Source organism: Bos grunniens, chromosome 15 (assembly GCF_055505025.1).
Source record: "Bos grunniens cultivar Pamir isolate PY7600 chromosome 15, Bosgru_T2T1.0, whole genome shotgun sequence".
Lineage (NCBI taxonomy): Eukaryota > Metazoa > Chordata > Mammalia > Artiodactyla > Bovidae > Bos > Bos grunniens.
In genome coordinates, this window is record NC_141179.1 from 14790403 (window position 1) to 14806725 (window position 16323).

A 16323-nucleotide genomic window follows, 5' to 3' on the forward strand; every position below is an offset into this window, starting at 1 on the left:
ATTACTTTGCCAACAAAGGTCCGTCTAGTCAAGGCTGTGGTTTTTCCAGTGGTCATGTATGGATGTGAGAGTTGGACTGTGAAGAAAGCTGAGCATAGAAGAATTGATGCTTTTGAACTGTGGTGTTGGAGAAGACTCTTGAGAGTCCCTTGGACTCCAAGGAGATCCAACCAGTCCATTCTGAAGATCAGTCCTGGATGTTCATTGGAAGGACTGATACTAAAGCTTAAACTCCAGTACTTTGGCCACCTCATGCGAAGAGTTGATTCATTGGAAAAGACCCTGATGCTGGGAGGGATTGGGGGCAGGAGGAGAAGGGGACGACAGAGGATGAGATGGCTGGATGGCATCACGGACTTGAACAATATGAGTTTGGGTAAACTCCGGGAGTTGGTGATGGACAGGGAGGACTGGCGTGTTGCAGTTCATGGGGTCGCAAAGAGGTGGACATGACTGAGTGACTGAACTAAATTGATGTATGTATAAAGCAAAACTTCTTAAAGGATCTCCCAATACAATATAGATGACAGATACTACCCCTAAAATCTCTCTCCTTCCACTCTCTGAACTCTAAAAAACCTCCCTCAAACCTAGCCTGTGTGGCCCCTGCTTTCTCCTAGTCAGCATCTATTCCAGTCTTTTCTGTCCAGAACTCTGTACCTTCTCATGTAAATTAAGCTTGTCCTTGAGTGTCCCAGATTCTCTCTGCTGTACCTGTTACCTTCATCTGTCCAGGAAACCATAAAGGAGATGCTCTAAAGAGGGAGGGGCTGTGAATATTTCTGTTCATTTCTATTTTCTGATCCTGTTAAGTGTAGTAATCAATATATCGTTCTAGTTTATTTAAACGCCTTCAAATGCACCAGATTGCCTCCTTCCACTAAAGTCAGGAATGGGACATATGTATTCCATTCTCTAAGATTGCTTTGCCTCAGGGCAAAACCAGGATTCTCTGTTTGAGTCTCTCCTCAAGAAGGTTGAATGACAAAATGGGTTTTATTTGGAGCATGGCTTCTTATACCACAGCCTTCTTAGCCCACCAGTGGGCTTGGGGTAAGCTAAGCGCATTTTGAAATATTATGTCACATTCGAAGCGAATGTTTGGGCTTTTCTTTTCCCAGCCATATGAGATTCCCAGTGAGAGCAGGGAGAGGCTGGCTGGTGGCTCTATGGTGTTGTCAGAGGTCCAGGCTTCTTTGTTTTCTATTCCGCCTTCTTGAGCACGTAGCTTCCATTGTAAGGGTTGCCTGGTGGCTACCACATCACCCAGCTTCGTGTCCATATTCCAGGTAGAAAGATGAAAGAAGGGAAAAGGTAAAATGGCCTTCCAAAGGAATAAGGTTCCCTTTTAAAAGTAGGTTTTTTTGGGATACTCAACTAGTAACTTCTGCCTTTAGCCAGAATTTATTCACATGGATCCCCCCACCCTGACCCCATCAGCAAAGAAGATTGCAAATTGTGGCTTTTCAGCTGGACACATTGCTGCAAAATGAAGGCTGTGTTTCTAAGGAAGACATGGAGGTTGGTTATTTCGACCTCTAAGTCTCTTCCACAGTGTATATGGGCGTTTGGTAAGGGAGGCATCCTTAGCGTCTAGCTGCTAACTCCCAAATGGGTAAGAATCACTGCACTAGAGTGCTGTATTTCCCATGTCTTCTAAGAATGAAATAAACATCAAGCACAACACAAACTCTTTTAACATTCTTTATTTCAATCTCAGGACAATAATAGTCACTTCGGCCAGATGTTAATCTTAGAAATGCTGTATGAAAAGCACCTAGAACAATTTCTACCACATATCAGGAGCCTCTAAATAGTAACTGTGATTAATATTTTGTGATCTTTATGGAAATTCTCTCTTTTCTGATGGTTTAAAAATATAGCTTTCAAGAGGGGTAGGATGGGGGAGTGGGAGGGAGGCTTGAGAAGAAGGGGATATATGTATACAGAGCTGATTCATGTCATACAGCAGAAACTAAGACAACATTGTAAAGCACTTCTACTCCAATTTAAAAGATACTTTAAATGATAAATAGTTAATAAATTTTAATAAATACTAACGTGTGTGTGCACACACTGTAAAGCAATTATACTCCAGTTTAAAAAATAATTTGATAAATAAATGAATCATTTTTAAGAGTGTAAAGTAACCTAAATAAAGGGTACAAATTTTGAAAAGAAAAAAAAAAAGACTTAATAACACCAACCAAATATATCAACTTTTGAAAGATGTCCTCTTAATACAGCATGTTCACTCTCTAACCATCATCCTAGACTTTGTTCCTACAGGCTATCACCTTTGGAAAACTGAATTAAGTTGAATTTTTGAAAATTTGATTCTATGCTAATGTCACTGCAGATGTTTGCTCCTTAAGTGACCCTAACAGTAAATGTTTTGGAAAAAAACACAAAACACAGCTCTACTCACATACCTTTTCAGAGCATATTGTTAAAATCAGGGGCATCTACAGGGAGTGATTTTTAAAGTGTCTGAAGTGTTTCCATAGCATTTCTATAATGGAAATTGCCTTTTCATGAAACCTCCAGATACCAAGATGATATTGCTTAATGGCATTAGCATCCTGTGAACTCTGAGTTATTGTCCAAGTATCTCCTATCTGACTCTGATCCCTCTTCATTAAACACTGCCCTGCAAACACACACAGGGCCCTGTGCTAAACCTGGAGATACAAGGAGACACAAGAGACTGCTCCTGCTTCAAGAGGAATGTAGTCTAGCAGCAGGTATTTTTAAACAAACAGCAAGGACTTCTGACTTTCAGGGTGTGTACCATGCTAGCTGTCCCCAGGCAGTAGAGGATAGCCTCAGGTTATAATTGCAGCCATTCTCTTTTCACACACTGCCATTCTGATTTTCATATGTGTCTAATTATCTGTTTCTCAGTATTTCTGATTGCCAAGTTATAGCTTTGTTTCATTGTCTCATTCATTCATTCAATAATTATCAATTGAATGCACCATCCACTACAGTTCGAGAATACGATAGTTAACAAAACAGGCAAAAATTCTTTCTCTCAGGGAACTTATCATCTAGCAGGCACTTTTATTTACCTTTCTGGCATTCCATTTTTACCTCTCAAGATGTCTTTCCCATGATGATTTTAACCTCCCCAAGCGAGGAAGATTTCAGTGTGTTGATCAATCACTATCTGATAGGTGGAGCCTCCCTATTTAGCAGGCTGTGATTGAACAGTCCCACATTCAATCCCTTATTTATAGGCATCGATGTAGGCTCAACTGCAGCTCCATGGATTTCCCAGTACTGAAGCTAAATGCTATGTAGAACTTGAGAGAGCAAATGCTGCTTGAGAGAGGAGGCTGCAATATCAGGGAAAGCTTAACGAAGGAGCCTGGACCTTGGCCTGAGCCTTTGAAGAAAAGATAGGGCTTGGTGCAGTAAGAAGGGCATCATATGAGAAGGAAATGGCATGAGTGGAAGTAGCTCATGGTGTGTGGGTAACAATGCCATGATAACTATACCTCCTAGAACAGACTGTTCTCTGTATGGAAATAATCACTGGAGCAGGGATTACACTCAATTCCAAATGTTTGAAGAGATGGGAATTTACCCATCTTGTGGCAAATTCTTGAGTGGGGATGATAAAGATGAAAACTGGACGTGATTTTCAAGGCCATAGATTTGGACCATTGATCTAGTAGCCATGTATAAGATACATCCACATGTTCTAATTTGGACCCTGGGGTAACCAGTAGCATGGATTTTACAACAGATGGGAAGTCAACGATGTAGTCTTTGGTCTTGAAACAGAGTAAAGGTAATTCAAAATGGAAGATTGACTATCATTCCTCAGTGTTTCCAGGAGAGTAAAGTCTAAAAAATAGAACCATTCTATTTCAGTCTTTTTTCTATAATGTGTAAACTCTTGACCAAGGGATAACTTAGGGTGATACTTCCCCCCAAAAGCTGTCTTATTCCTTTTATGTAGTATGCTGTGATGATTATTTCTCTTACTTTGTTCTTACACCCAGAGGCAGTCTCAGAGCTGATAAGCTATTGTCAACTGCTGTAAGAGAGGAGATAACCTGCTGTTTTGAACTAACATAATTATCTTCTTTTTCTTAGGTGGCTCATCAACAGTGAGTTTAAACTCTAACCAGGCTTTGGCAAACCCAGTTTCAACGCACACCATCTTAACTCCAAATTCCAGCCTCATGTCTACTTCTCACGGGACACGAATGCCGTCCTTACCCACAGCCGTTCAGAACATAGGGATATATGGGAACCTGCCTTGCAGCCAACCCAGCACATACAGCGTCACTTCAGGAATGAATCAACTGACCCAACCAAGAAACCCAAACCAACTGATAGCAAATCAAAACAACCCTCTGATGCCACGGCCACCCACTTTAGGGCCCAGTAATAATAATAATAATAACGTGGCCACTTTTGGAGCTGGATCTGTTGGCAATTCGCAACAATTAAGACCAAATTTAACCCACAGCATGGCCAGCATGCCAGCACAGAGAACGTCGAATGTAATGATCACATCCAACACAGCAACGCCAAACTGGGCCTCTCAAGAGGCAACAGCCAAACAACAGGAGGCGCTGAAGTCTGCAGGAGTGCGCTTCCCCACGGGCACGACTACAGCCTATGCTCCAAACCAGTCACTGCAACAGGCGGTAGGTAGCCAGCAGTTTTCCCAGAGAGCAGTGGCTCCTTCTAATCAGTTAACACCAGCAGTGCAAATGAGACCCATGAACCAGATGAGCCAGACACTAAATGGACAAAACATGGGTCCGCTCCGAAGTCTGAATCTCAGACCAAATCAGCTAAGCACACAGCTTTTGCCGACTATGAACCAGGCAGGGACAGGGCTGAGCCAGTCGAGGACAGTCAGCCAGCCACCCTCCCTGGCAGCCGGCGGTTTTCCTTCACCCAACCAAAGTTCCAGGGCATTTCAAGGAACTGACCATGGCAACGACTTAGCTTTTGACTTTCTCAACCAGCAGACTGATAACATGGGCCCTGCCCTAAACAGTGATGCTGATTTCATCGATTCTTTATTGAAGACAGAGCCTGGTAATGATGACTGGATGAAAGACATCAATCTTGATGAAATCTTGGGGAACAATTCCTAGAGGAGAAGAGGGAGACAGTTCACAAACTCCAAGCAGCAGAAGGCAGTATTTTACAAGGACTCTGGAAAGGCCAAACTGTTGCCTTTTAGTTGGACTCTAGGAAGATACCTTGGCTTAAAAATGGAAAGCAGAAAGTAACTGTAGTGGTGAACGTCTTGGTCCAAATGCTTGTTTGAAATTTCAAACCTGGAAGTAAAACATTGGGATCACCTTTGCCTGTCTAAACCCCAGGACAGTATCCAGTTTATCCAAACAGAACGATGATGTTGATGTACAATTAGTTGTGTAAAATAGGCTTCCCAAGCTCCTTTTCTCCCTGAAAGAAAAGTAATAGAACTTGTAGCTTGTTTGAACCCCATGTCATGCAGAGGTACTAGTTCCAAGCAACAAGCAACAAATCCCTTAATCTGCTCCAACAGATGTATGTGTGGTTTAACCTCTCCACTCCGTCTTTTCATTTAGGTTTCTTAAAACTTCCAGGGTAGGTTGAAATGTTATAGATTTGTTTGGAGTAACCAGTGTCCTAAGTAAGGGAAAACTGGAGAACACAGAGAATATCCAGTGGACTCTAGAATTTCTTCCCCAGATTCATCCCTCACTTTTTCAGTTTTCCCACCTATCCTGTACTTTAGCAAGATGCTGTGTCTAGTGAGGAACAGGAACACAGAGCTGGTCAACTTTTTTCCACAACCGGTTTCTGAACCCAGTTTCTGAATCTTAAGCTTCAATTATGGTCTGTCCTAATCATACTGAAATATTAGGGCATACCAGTCTGCATCAGATTTCACTCCCCTGGGCATTGCTTTAAAGGAGATGTATTAACCACAAATAACCTGAGGTGTTGCTTATTGTTGATGATGCCTGCTGGTTAGTATCCCCGCTGAGTGAAACCGAACCTGGCCCGCTCTGCTTATTTTGATGGTCAGAGACTGATTTGTAAGAAAAGGAAGTTTGGAGACCAAAACTGAAATTATAAAGTGTCAGGTTTTGGTTGAAGATAAGAAGCAAAAGGTCAGAATTCGGGATGGTGGGTACATATCTATTTCATAGGGTTTGAAGGAAAGTGTAATTGAGACAAAAAAAAAAACCCAATCTGGCCTTATTTAGACACATTATTTGGGTGAACAACTAAATAGAATGTGATCTGTCCGTAGCAGTCTGCTCGTTCTGTTGTCCCTGATGTGATGAATCATGCCACATGCTAGATGGGCCCTCCATATCCAGGTTTTCTCCCTCAGGGCAGAGCACTGTATCAGAGAAAGAGTTCCTGCTGAATTGTAACAGATCAGCTGTAAAATGGGAAAGATGTACGCTGATTTGGGATGTATGCAAAATATTACTATCATTTTCCTCATTACAGAGGAACACAGGTTATCTTTAGCCTGTTTAGTTATACACTCACGTATTCAAGTATCAAAAGATATTTAACTGAAATCATTCAATAACTCTTTAGATACTTGTTCTAGAAAGAACACATTTTGAAAGTTCTGCAAAGCCCTCTTGTGATCTTTAAAATGTCTAGAAGCACTCTCTTTCTTTTACACAATACCAACATCACTGGCCCAGAATCTTTTCTGTGCTAGGTTGTAAATATAAATAAATTACTTGTTTTGTAAACTTTTGTAAAGAATATTTTGGTAGAAATACTTAAAGCATATTCTTTGGGTTATATTTATACATATGTGAAATAAATATACTATCAAAAGGTTATATTTTATACAAAAAGTAAATTGTTACCTTTTGTATGCTAATATACAAAGTTTTGTATAATATGATGGTTTATTTTTAGCTCTTACTCTTCACCCTAGATGGTCAAGTGGGAACTTTTGAAAACTATCAAGAGGCTTGTTAGACAAATTTATATTCTGAAACCTCAATAAGAAAGCATTCCAGGTTTCAACTCTTTCCTTTTTTTTCCCTGCTCCCAAATCCTTTTTTAAACCCACAGCTCTTGCGTCTTGTTTGATTATTCTGCTGTGCACAGTGTATTGGTCCTTGTTGCATGTGGTCTACTGTGTGTCTTCCCATTTTTATAAATCAGTGTTGCTCCATGCAAAAAAGTACGGAAGAATTATGTACATACGAACACTTTGTTTTATGGCTCCTCCATGTTACTGTATATATATCTGCCAGCACGTCCCAGTTACACTCCTGTGATTCAGCTTATTTTTACCCTAACATAAATAGTATGTTTTTGTAGTAGATATCAAATTTAAGAGATAAAGCAATCAGAATGTTTGGATTTTCTTCTATCTTAATGTGAATTTCATAATTAATGTCTATTTATTCAGCTATTCATTAAAATACAGGATTCTTTGGAAAAAAACGGTGTAGTCTATAGTTTCTGTTTGTTGGCAGCCTATTACCAAAGATGATGTAAGCTGAGATAATGATGATTTGATAGACATTTGCAGCCAAAACTTCAGGATTTACAACTTAAAGGCTATGGGAATGCAATCTCCCTTTTACAGAAATACCAGACTTCTTAATTGTTGGCACTGCTTATCATTCTGACACAGTATCCATGAGGTAGAAGTAATTTTTCCTTTTTTTTTAAATTCAAAGACTAGAAAATAATTTAAGCAAATAATTCATTCTTGGCTTTGTGTTAAGCCCAATGAAGACAGATAACTCTGTTCTAAGTGAATGCACTAATATTACTTGCATTACTGTAACTGTACCCATAACTGTAAAGCTTTCAACTTGTAAGACAAGTATTTTGTATCGTGTATAATTTCATGTGTTAAAAAAAAATAGCTTAAAAAATTCCGAAGTGGTTCTCTTGTATGAAATCATGTTTCAGTCACCAACAATACACTATCACAGAAAGTTCTGATGGGCAAATTTATTCTTTGGGAAGCTTCTACTACTAGTGAAGTGTTGACTTGTCTCATTTCAACATTCTTTACTTCACTTAGAAAGTTTGTATTAAGATCCCACATCCACAACAGCTACCAAATCCTGGAGAAACATCGCCTAATTCTCAGGCACAGTAAACCCTTGCCTGGCCTGCTGTGTGGCATTTGGTCAGCCAGGCTGACTGAACACCGAACAAGGTAAACACAGTCTCACTGAGCATATTTACACAGTCCTTCTTGGGAGTCAAGGAGATTGAGAGAAAGATGGGCCTTTGCAGGAGACAAGGGAAACCATTCTGTTAAATTTTCTTGCTCAACTGTTGAAATATGTTGTTGGGGTTCCATTGTCCCTCCCCCCTCTGCCAAAAAAAGATGTGTGACATTATCCTTTTTATTAGCATTATTAATGGAGCAATAATAAAATTGATATTTTATGTCCAATGCCTGTCCAATGACTCTGGAAGGTTGTAAACAAATAAAATCAGCATCAAAGAGAAAGATAAATGCTGTATTCTAACACATGTATATGGAATCTAGAAAAATGGTACTGAAGAATTTATTCACAGGGCAACAATGGAGAAACAGACATAGAGAACAGACTTATGGTCATGGGGAGAGGAGAGGAGAGAGTGAGATGTATGGAAAGAGTAACATGGAAACTTACATTTCCATATGTAAAACAGATAGCCAACGGGAATTTGCTGATGGCTCAGGAAACTCAAACAGGGGCTCTGTATCAACCTAGAGGGGTGGGGTGGGGAGGGAGATGGGAGGGAGATTCAAAAGGGAGGGGATATATGTATACCTATGGCTGACTAATGTTGAGGTTTGACAGAAAACAGCAAAATTCTGTAAAGCAATTATCCTTCAATAAAAAAACAAATTAAAAAAAAGATTAACAGATTTCATCACACAAATACTTGATTTTTCTGTACTAAACAAAGACTGCCTACCTGCCTGCTGCTGCTGCTGCTAAGTCGTTTCAGTCGTGTTCGACTCTGTGCGACCCCATAGACGACAGCCCACCAGGCCTCCCCGTCCCTGGCATTCTCCAGGCAAGAACACTGGAGTGGGTTGCCATTTCCTTCTCCAATGAATGAAAGTGAAAAGTGAAAGGGAAGTCGCTCAGTCGTGCCCAACTCTTTGCAACCCCATGGACCATAGCCTGCCAGGCTCGTCTGTCCATGGGACTCTCCAGGCAAGAATACGGGAGTGGGTTATTAGGCCCTCCTTCAGGAGATCTTCCTGACCCAGGAAATCGAACCTGCATGTCCTTCAGCTCCTGCATTGAGGGTGGATTCTTGTCTTGGCCTAAGACAAATGAAGAAATATATTTTCAACATATATAATATGCAAATGATTTATAACCTTACTTTACTTTTAAAAGATACATTGGGATGTAATTCATATACCAAAAAATCTACACAGTTTAAGTGCAAAAAAAAAAAAAAAAGTAAAAGACAACAAAAATAAAGATGAAATATATAATTCTAAAATTATCAAATCAATCCTAGTATGATGGAAGGATACCTGAGAAGAAAGAGGGTAGACATATGAGTGAAAAGAGAGAGAAAGCTCAGCTGCTTCCTCTGTTCTTTCCAAAGGTAGTACACGGGCTTAAACGGTTTATCCGCTATTTCCATTTTATATCTCTGTGGCTGTGTTTCCTCACTCTAAAATGAGGACTTGGGGCTGAGATGATTCTCATTTCTTCCCAACTCTAAAACTCTGTGATTGATTTTTTTCCAAAGCTAAGTGGAAACTTAACCAAAAAGACTCAAAGCATCATTTTCAAAATACAGAAATCACTGTCCAATCAACCTTTTGAAAAATTTCAGATTTCTAGTCAACTTTATTTACCAAAGCATCCTTCTCCTTGAAAATTAAATCATATGAGAATGAGATTTCATAAAAATAAGCCAGAAATTGTTTATAGACAAATAGAAAAGTAATACAGATGTAGGTGCCCATTGACTAAAAACAAGTCCTAAAAATCAAAAGCTGGGGTGTGATAGTAATTGGTCATTTTCTTGTGAGATCATAGAATTTCATAAAATATTTGCCTACCAGGGAGAAGAAATTCCATACTTTGAGTAGTGTACTTCACTGGATATATAATAACGGACTTTTGTGAGTTTTAAATGGCAGTATAATATCTTTTAAATACACTTCCTAAGTTCCTATAACAGATGAAGTACAGGTAATGCCCTACTATTAACTTCATTGTCAATAATAACATTACTAAAACACCACACCATGAGAATTAAGAAAACATATTGACATTAGATTTTTAAAACGAAATGCTGTCATCTCTGACCTGCATTTTGCCTTTTCATACTGTTCATGGGGTTCTCAAGGCAAGAATACTGAAGTGGTTTGCCATTCCCTTCTCCAGTGGACCACATTCTGTCAGTTCTCTCCACCATGACCCGCCCGTCTTGGGTTGCCCCACGGGCATGGCTTAGTTTCACTGAGTTAGACAAGGCTGTGGTCCTAGTGTTATTAGATTGACTAGTTTTCTGTGAGTATGGTTTCAGTGTGTCTGCCCTCTGATGCCCTCTTGCAACACCTACCATCTTACTTGGGTTTCTCTTACCTTGGGCGTGGGGTATCTCTTCACAGCTGCTCCAGCAAAGCGCAGCTGCTGCTCCTTATCTTGGACGAGGGGTATCTCCTCACCGCCGCCCTTCCTGACCTTCAACGTGGGATAGTTCCTCTAGGCCCCCCATGCAGCCACTGATCCTTGGACGTGGGGTTGGTCCTCCAGGCCGCCGTCCCTGGCCTCAGGCATGGGGTTGGTCCTCCTGGCTGTCACCCCTGACCTCAAAGAATTGATGCTTTTGAACTGTGGTGTTGGAGAAGACTCTTGAGAGTCCCTTGGACTGCAAGGAGATACAACCAGCCCATTCTGAAGGAGATCAGCCCTGGGATTTCTTTGGAGGGAATGATGCTGAAGCTGAAACTCCAGTACTTTGGCCACCTCATGCGAAGAGTTGACTCATTGGAAAAGACTCTGATGCTGGGAGGGATTGGGGGCAGGAGGAGAAGGGGATGACAGAGGATGAGATGGCTGGATGGCATCACTGACTCGATGGACGTGAGTCTGAGTGAACTCTGGGAGTTGGTGATGGACAGGAAGGCCTTCGATTCATGGGGTTGCAAAGAGTTGGACATGACTGAGTGACTGAACTGAACTGACCTGCATGCAATAATATTAAAAGCAGGCTTTTGTTATTTTAAGTTTTCTTTTTGCCAAATTGAATCATCATTAGTGCTAGGATGTGCATAAATATGTAGAAACTTTTTTACAATACTTAGAATTCTATCAGAAAGAGGAAAGGAGAACGAGAGAATAGTATATTCTCCAGGCAAGAACACTGGAGTGGGCTGCCATTTCCTTCTCCAATGAATGGAAGGGAAAAGTGAAAGTGAAGTCCCTCAGTCGTGTCCAACTCTTTGCGACCCCATGGACTGCAGCCTACCGGGCTCCTCAGTCCATGGGATTCTCCAGGCAAGAGTGCTGGAGTGGGTGGCCATTGCCTTCTCCAATAGTATATAAAAGACTGTGTAAATACATAGGAGGTTTTTATAGGGTTCTTTCAGCAAAAAGGATAGAAGGAGGAAGGAAAAAAGGGAGAAAAAGACCTCCAACTTAGAGAAAGGAATTTACTGATGGACATAGCTACAAAGGCTTGGGTTTAGGCACAGCTGAATCCAGCAGGTAACGTCATCAAGAATTGGTTCTTTTCTGTCCCTCACCTTTGCTGTCCTGTTCTCTTGACCCCATTCTCAGGCAGGCCCCTCTTCATGGTGGCAAGATGGTTGCTAGAAGCTCTAGACAAATCCTTGTAACTCCCAGTGCCACATGACCAACTTTGCATCTCACAAGCTTTGATTCGGGCATGTGCCCATCCCTGGACAATCACTTTGGCCAGAGAGGTGAGGTCTGATTAGCAAGTCCGGAGTCAAGTGCCTTTCCCTAGAGGCAGAGGAAGTGTTAATACTGCTGCTGCTGCTAAGTCGCTTCAGTCGTGCCCGACTCTGTGCGACCCCATAGACGACAGCCCACCAGGCCTCCCCGTCCCTGGGGTTCTCCAGGCAAGAACACTGGAGTGGGTTGCCATTTCCTTCTCCAACGCATGAAAGTGAAAGTGAAAGTGAAGTCGCTCAGTTGTGTCCAACTCTAGCGATCCCATGGACTGCAGCCTACCAGGCTCCTCCGTCCATGGGATTTTCCAGGCAAGAGTACTGGAGTGGGTTCCCATTGCCTTCTCCGAGTGTTAATACTACCAAACTATATGAACCAAGAGTGGGACAGAGGTGATTTCTCAAAAGAAAATCTGATTGCTTTTGTCAGAAAAAAGAAGGTTACTGAGTCCAAGCTCGCTCTGCTTGCCGCATGTCAGGCCAATGAATCCAAGAGGTGTTGAGGCAAGGAATTGCTTTATTTGGAGAGCTGGCTGACTGAGAAGATTGCAGAGTAATATCTGAAAATAACTCTTACCTGGGTCTGGATGCCAGGTTCTTTTATCCATCAGAGATCAGGGATGGGGGGAGGTGAGGAAACAAAGTAAAAAGGCCATTAATCTTGCAAATACCCTCTAGAATGGCAAGCCTCAGGCGGGGGGATGTGTTAATTTTTTTCTTCCTGACATCCACAGGTGGACAGGGTCCTGAGCTAGGGCACTTTAACGGTCAGGCAGAGGGGCAGAATTCTCTGAAGCAGGCCTTTACGTGTTATTATAATAGCAAAAGCAATGGAAAGCAAGTCAAAGAAATAATTCCAACATGGAGTCAGAATTGACTTCTTGCGGCAAGAAGAGAGAAGGAAGAAGGGAGGGAAGGAGGGCAGAGGGCAAGGGAGGGAGATAAAGACGTTGAAAATAAAACCCCAAATATGTAGTGTCATTTATTGACTGCGGTATTTCCACACACACTGTTTTTCTCACATCGTCAGTGTCAAAATCTCACTAACAACTCAAGCATACTCAACTGCTTCCAAATCAAACCTACTTACTGCATCCACCTCCTAGTCCCACACACCCAAGTGAGATACACTCTCTTCTGCCAGGTCAAGATGAACCAGCAATCTAAGCTCAAAAGATGTTTATCCCCTCCCAGTGTATGCAGTTGGAGAAAGAATAGAATGGAGGTAATAAGGAGTTCTATTTGGAAGAGAAACTGACATGTAAACATCACATCCTTCCGACCAAGAAGAATCAAGACTGTTCTGCCTTGGAGCCTTCAAATCAATGGTCTGGGGAGGAGAAGCATTAAGAACTCCCCTCTTTCCTCAGGATGCATGCCAGCTGCATTTTACAATGGGAATAATCGCCCCTTTCCTCAGGAAGTATATTACAGTAGGTGCTGGGGTGGGGCCCAGGGGATCAGACTTATCTCAGGTCCCAATCATATCTCCTGCTACAATCCTCGTCTGTTTGAATGTGCAGGAATTTTAGTTTAGGACTGAGAGTTCAACTTGTCAAAAAGTATCACCGGCTTATAGTCAAGGAAATAAGAGCCACTTCAAATAGTTCGAGTGTCAGAGAAACTCTGATGCAAGGAATTGGTGCTAAGGATTGGTTCCATGGGTGACAGATGAGCTGAGAAGCTGAATGGGACGATGAGGGCATCCTGAGACAAGCAAAGGGTCAGACATGACGAGTGACCAAGACTTTCACTTTCTTCAGAGCACAAGGTTTAAAGTAAAAGGAACAGAGCTACTGTCGAGTCAGGTTTGTTCTTCCCTATTGCATGAGGAAGCATAGAAGTCCTCTTCCTCATTCTTGTCACCTTGTGATGACAAGATAGTTACCTTAGCCTCAAGTCTGTGTACCAAGCTGGAAACATGAAAGGCAAAATTATGAAGGGCAAAAATGTTACAGAAAATCTTTACCTTTTCATTTTGGAAAGGTCACTCCTCCTCAGAGAATTCTACCACACCTCATTAGCTATGACTGTGTCTATGGCCTTTCAGATCTTTAAGAGAGGCTGGGTATTAAGGATTTAGAGTTGTAGGCACTGTAGTAGGGGATAGCAAGGGAAACAGGTGGTTGGAAATGATGGTAAATACAAGTATAAGGACATGCATGGGAATGAAAAACATACATTCAACATGTTAGTCATCTTTGAGGGATTATAGAGAAATGTGATTGAGAAGGTACACCCAAGGGACTCAAATTATGTTATTTTCCAAGGAAAATTACATAACTGTTGTTTTTGATGCCTTTTTATATATCTGAAATAGATTCTTAGATATGAAATGAAAGCTAAGTTAAGTTATTTGGAGTTTTCACTAATAACATTCTATTGTGAATAAACGAATGACTATAAACAGTGATTGATTTAGATTTGTTGTGGTATGCAGATGAGATACACTGAAAGGCCCTCCCTATCTAAAATACTAAATTTTAAAATAAAAGGAAGGTTTCAAACTTACTGAAAAGCTACAAAAATAAAAGCTATGTGTGGTTGGCATAAGCATAGTCATAAAGATCCATGGAGTAGAATTGAGAGTACAAAAATAAACCCTCACATTTATAGTCAAACTATTTTTGAGAATGCCAAGACAATTCAAGGGGGGAAAATAGTCTTTTCAAAAATAGTGTGGGTACAATGGATATCCACATGCAAAAGAATGGTGTAGGACTCCTACCTCACACCACACACAAGAGTGAACTTAAAATGGTTCACAAGACCTAAATTAAGGACTGTATAAACTTCTTAGGAAAAAACAGATATAGATCTCCATGACCTTGGATTAGGCAAGACAATTTCTTGTGCTTAGTCTCCCAGTCGTGTCCAGATCTTTGCAGCCCTATGGATTGTAGCCCACCAGACTCCTTTGTTCATGGGACTCTCTAGGCAAGAATACTGGAGAGGGTAGCTATTCCCTTCTCCAGGGGATCTTCCCGATCCAGGGACTGAACCCTTGTCTGCACTGGTAGGTTGATTCTTTACCATCTGAGCCAAGTTTCTTAGATATGACACCAAAAACATAAGCAACAACAACAACAAAAATAGATGAATTGGACTTCATCAAAAGAAAAAACTTTTGTGAGCCAAGGCAACTATCAATGAAGTGAAAAGACAGCTACAATATTAATATCAGGATAGATCTCCAGAGAAAAAGAATCACAGAACTAGTAGGATGTTTATACAGACACATACATACAATAAGTATGTAAAAAACACTGAATTGGACATATCAAAGGAATCAATTTTATGTTCTGTGATTTATAGCACAATAAAATCATTTTAAAAAGAAAAAATAAAGAGGCATTAAAAAAAAATAGATCTCAGTGAGTTGCCACCAAAGTAACCAATATGCCATGCCCAGAAATGAAGCAAGACCAGGAATCTCTGAATATAAGCAAGTGTCAATATCAGCTTTGGCCCTGACAGTTCTTCGAAAATCTGGAGACCTTGAATTTGGATTTTGGCAACTTCACAGGGTGTGGGAACAGGATATAGAGCCAAGGGAATGTTCAAGATAATAAGTCCAATTAAAAGATCCCTACAAAAAGCCACTAATACAAAAATATATAACCACAGCATAAGGGTGAAAATGAAATAAACCTTCCTCCGGTACAAAGGGGATGAATTCTTCCCTGGAAGTGCTCAGTCACTCAGTTGTGTCCAACTTTTTGCAGTCCCACGGACTGTAGCCTTCCAGGCCCCTCTGCCCATGGAATTGTCCAGGTAAGAATACTGGAGTGGGTTGCCATTTCCTTCTCCAGGGGATCTTTCTGACCCAGGGAACGAACCCAGGTCTCCTACATTGGCAGGCGGATTCTTTACCACTGAACCACCAAAGAAGCCCTAACATATAATCAAAAATCAGCATTCAAATGAGCTTGGGTTTATATTCATAGAAATTTGTACATTCCAAAACAAACAAACAAAAACATGAGTGTAGAATTTTATTTGAATTATTCTCAGGTTGGTTGCACTCTCAGGAAAAAGAAAACAAATGCAATTCCTCTTTGTGCTTAGTCACTCAGTCATGTCTGACTCTTTGTGATCCCAAGGACTGTAGCCTGCCAGGCTCCTCTGTCTATGGGCTTTTTCTGGTGAGACTACTGGAGTGGGTTGTCATTCTCTCCTCCAGGAGATCTTCCCAGCCTAGGGATTGAAACTGCATCTCCCGAGTCTGCTGCATTGCAGGTGGATTTCTTTCTTTCTTTCTTTCTTTCTTTTTTAACCACTGAGCCACCAGGGAAACCCAGTTCCTCTTAGGAAGTTTCAATAGTTTTTCACTAAGTTCCAGAGAAAACCAGCATTACATCCATTATCAAAAATCACAAAACACACAAGTAAACAAAGCATTATAAGTGAGAACC

General features: G+C 41.1%; 1 protein-coding gene across 2 annotated transcripts in view; it reads left to right on the forward strand.

Moving 5' to 3' along the window:
* MAML2 (mastermind like transcriptional coactivator 2) overlaps nt 1-8422 on the forward strand; it is a 402210-nt gene extending 393788 nt beyond the window's left edge. For both annotated transcript variants that reach the window (XM_086338915.1, XM_086338916.1), the window contains one exon: nt 4105-8422. In XM_086338915.1, coding sequence (XP_086195041.1) covers nt 4105-5123 — 1019 coding nt within the window. In that variant the 3' untranslated portion in view covers nt 5124-8422. The remainder of the gene's footprint in view (nt 1-4104) is intronic.
* Nucleotides 8423-16323: the final 7901 nt, after the last annotated feature.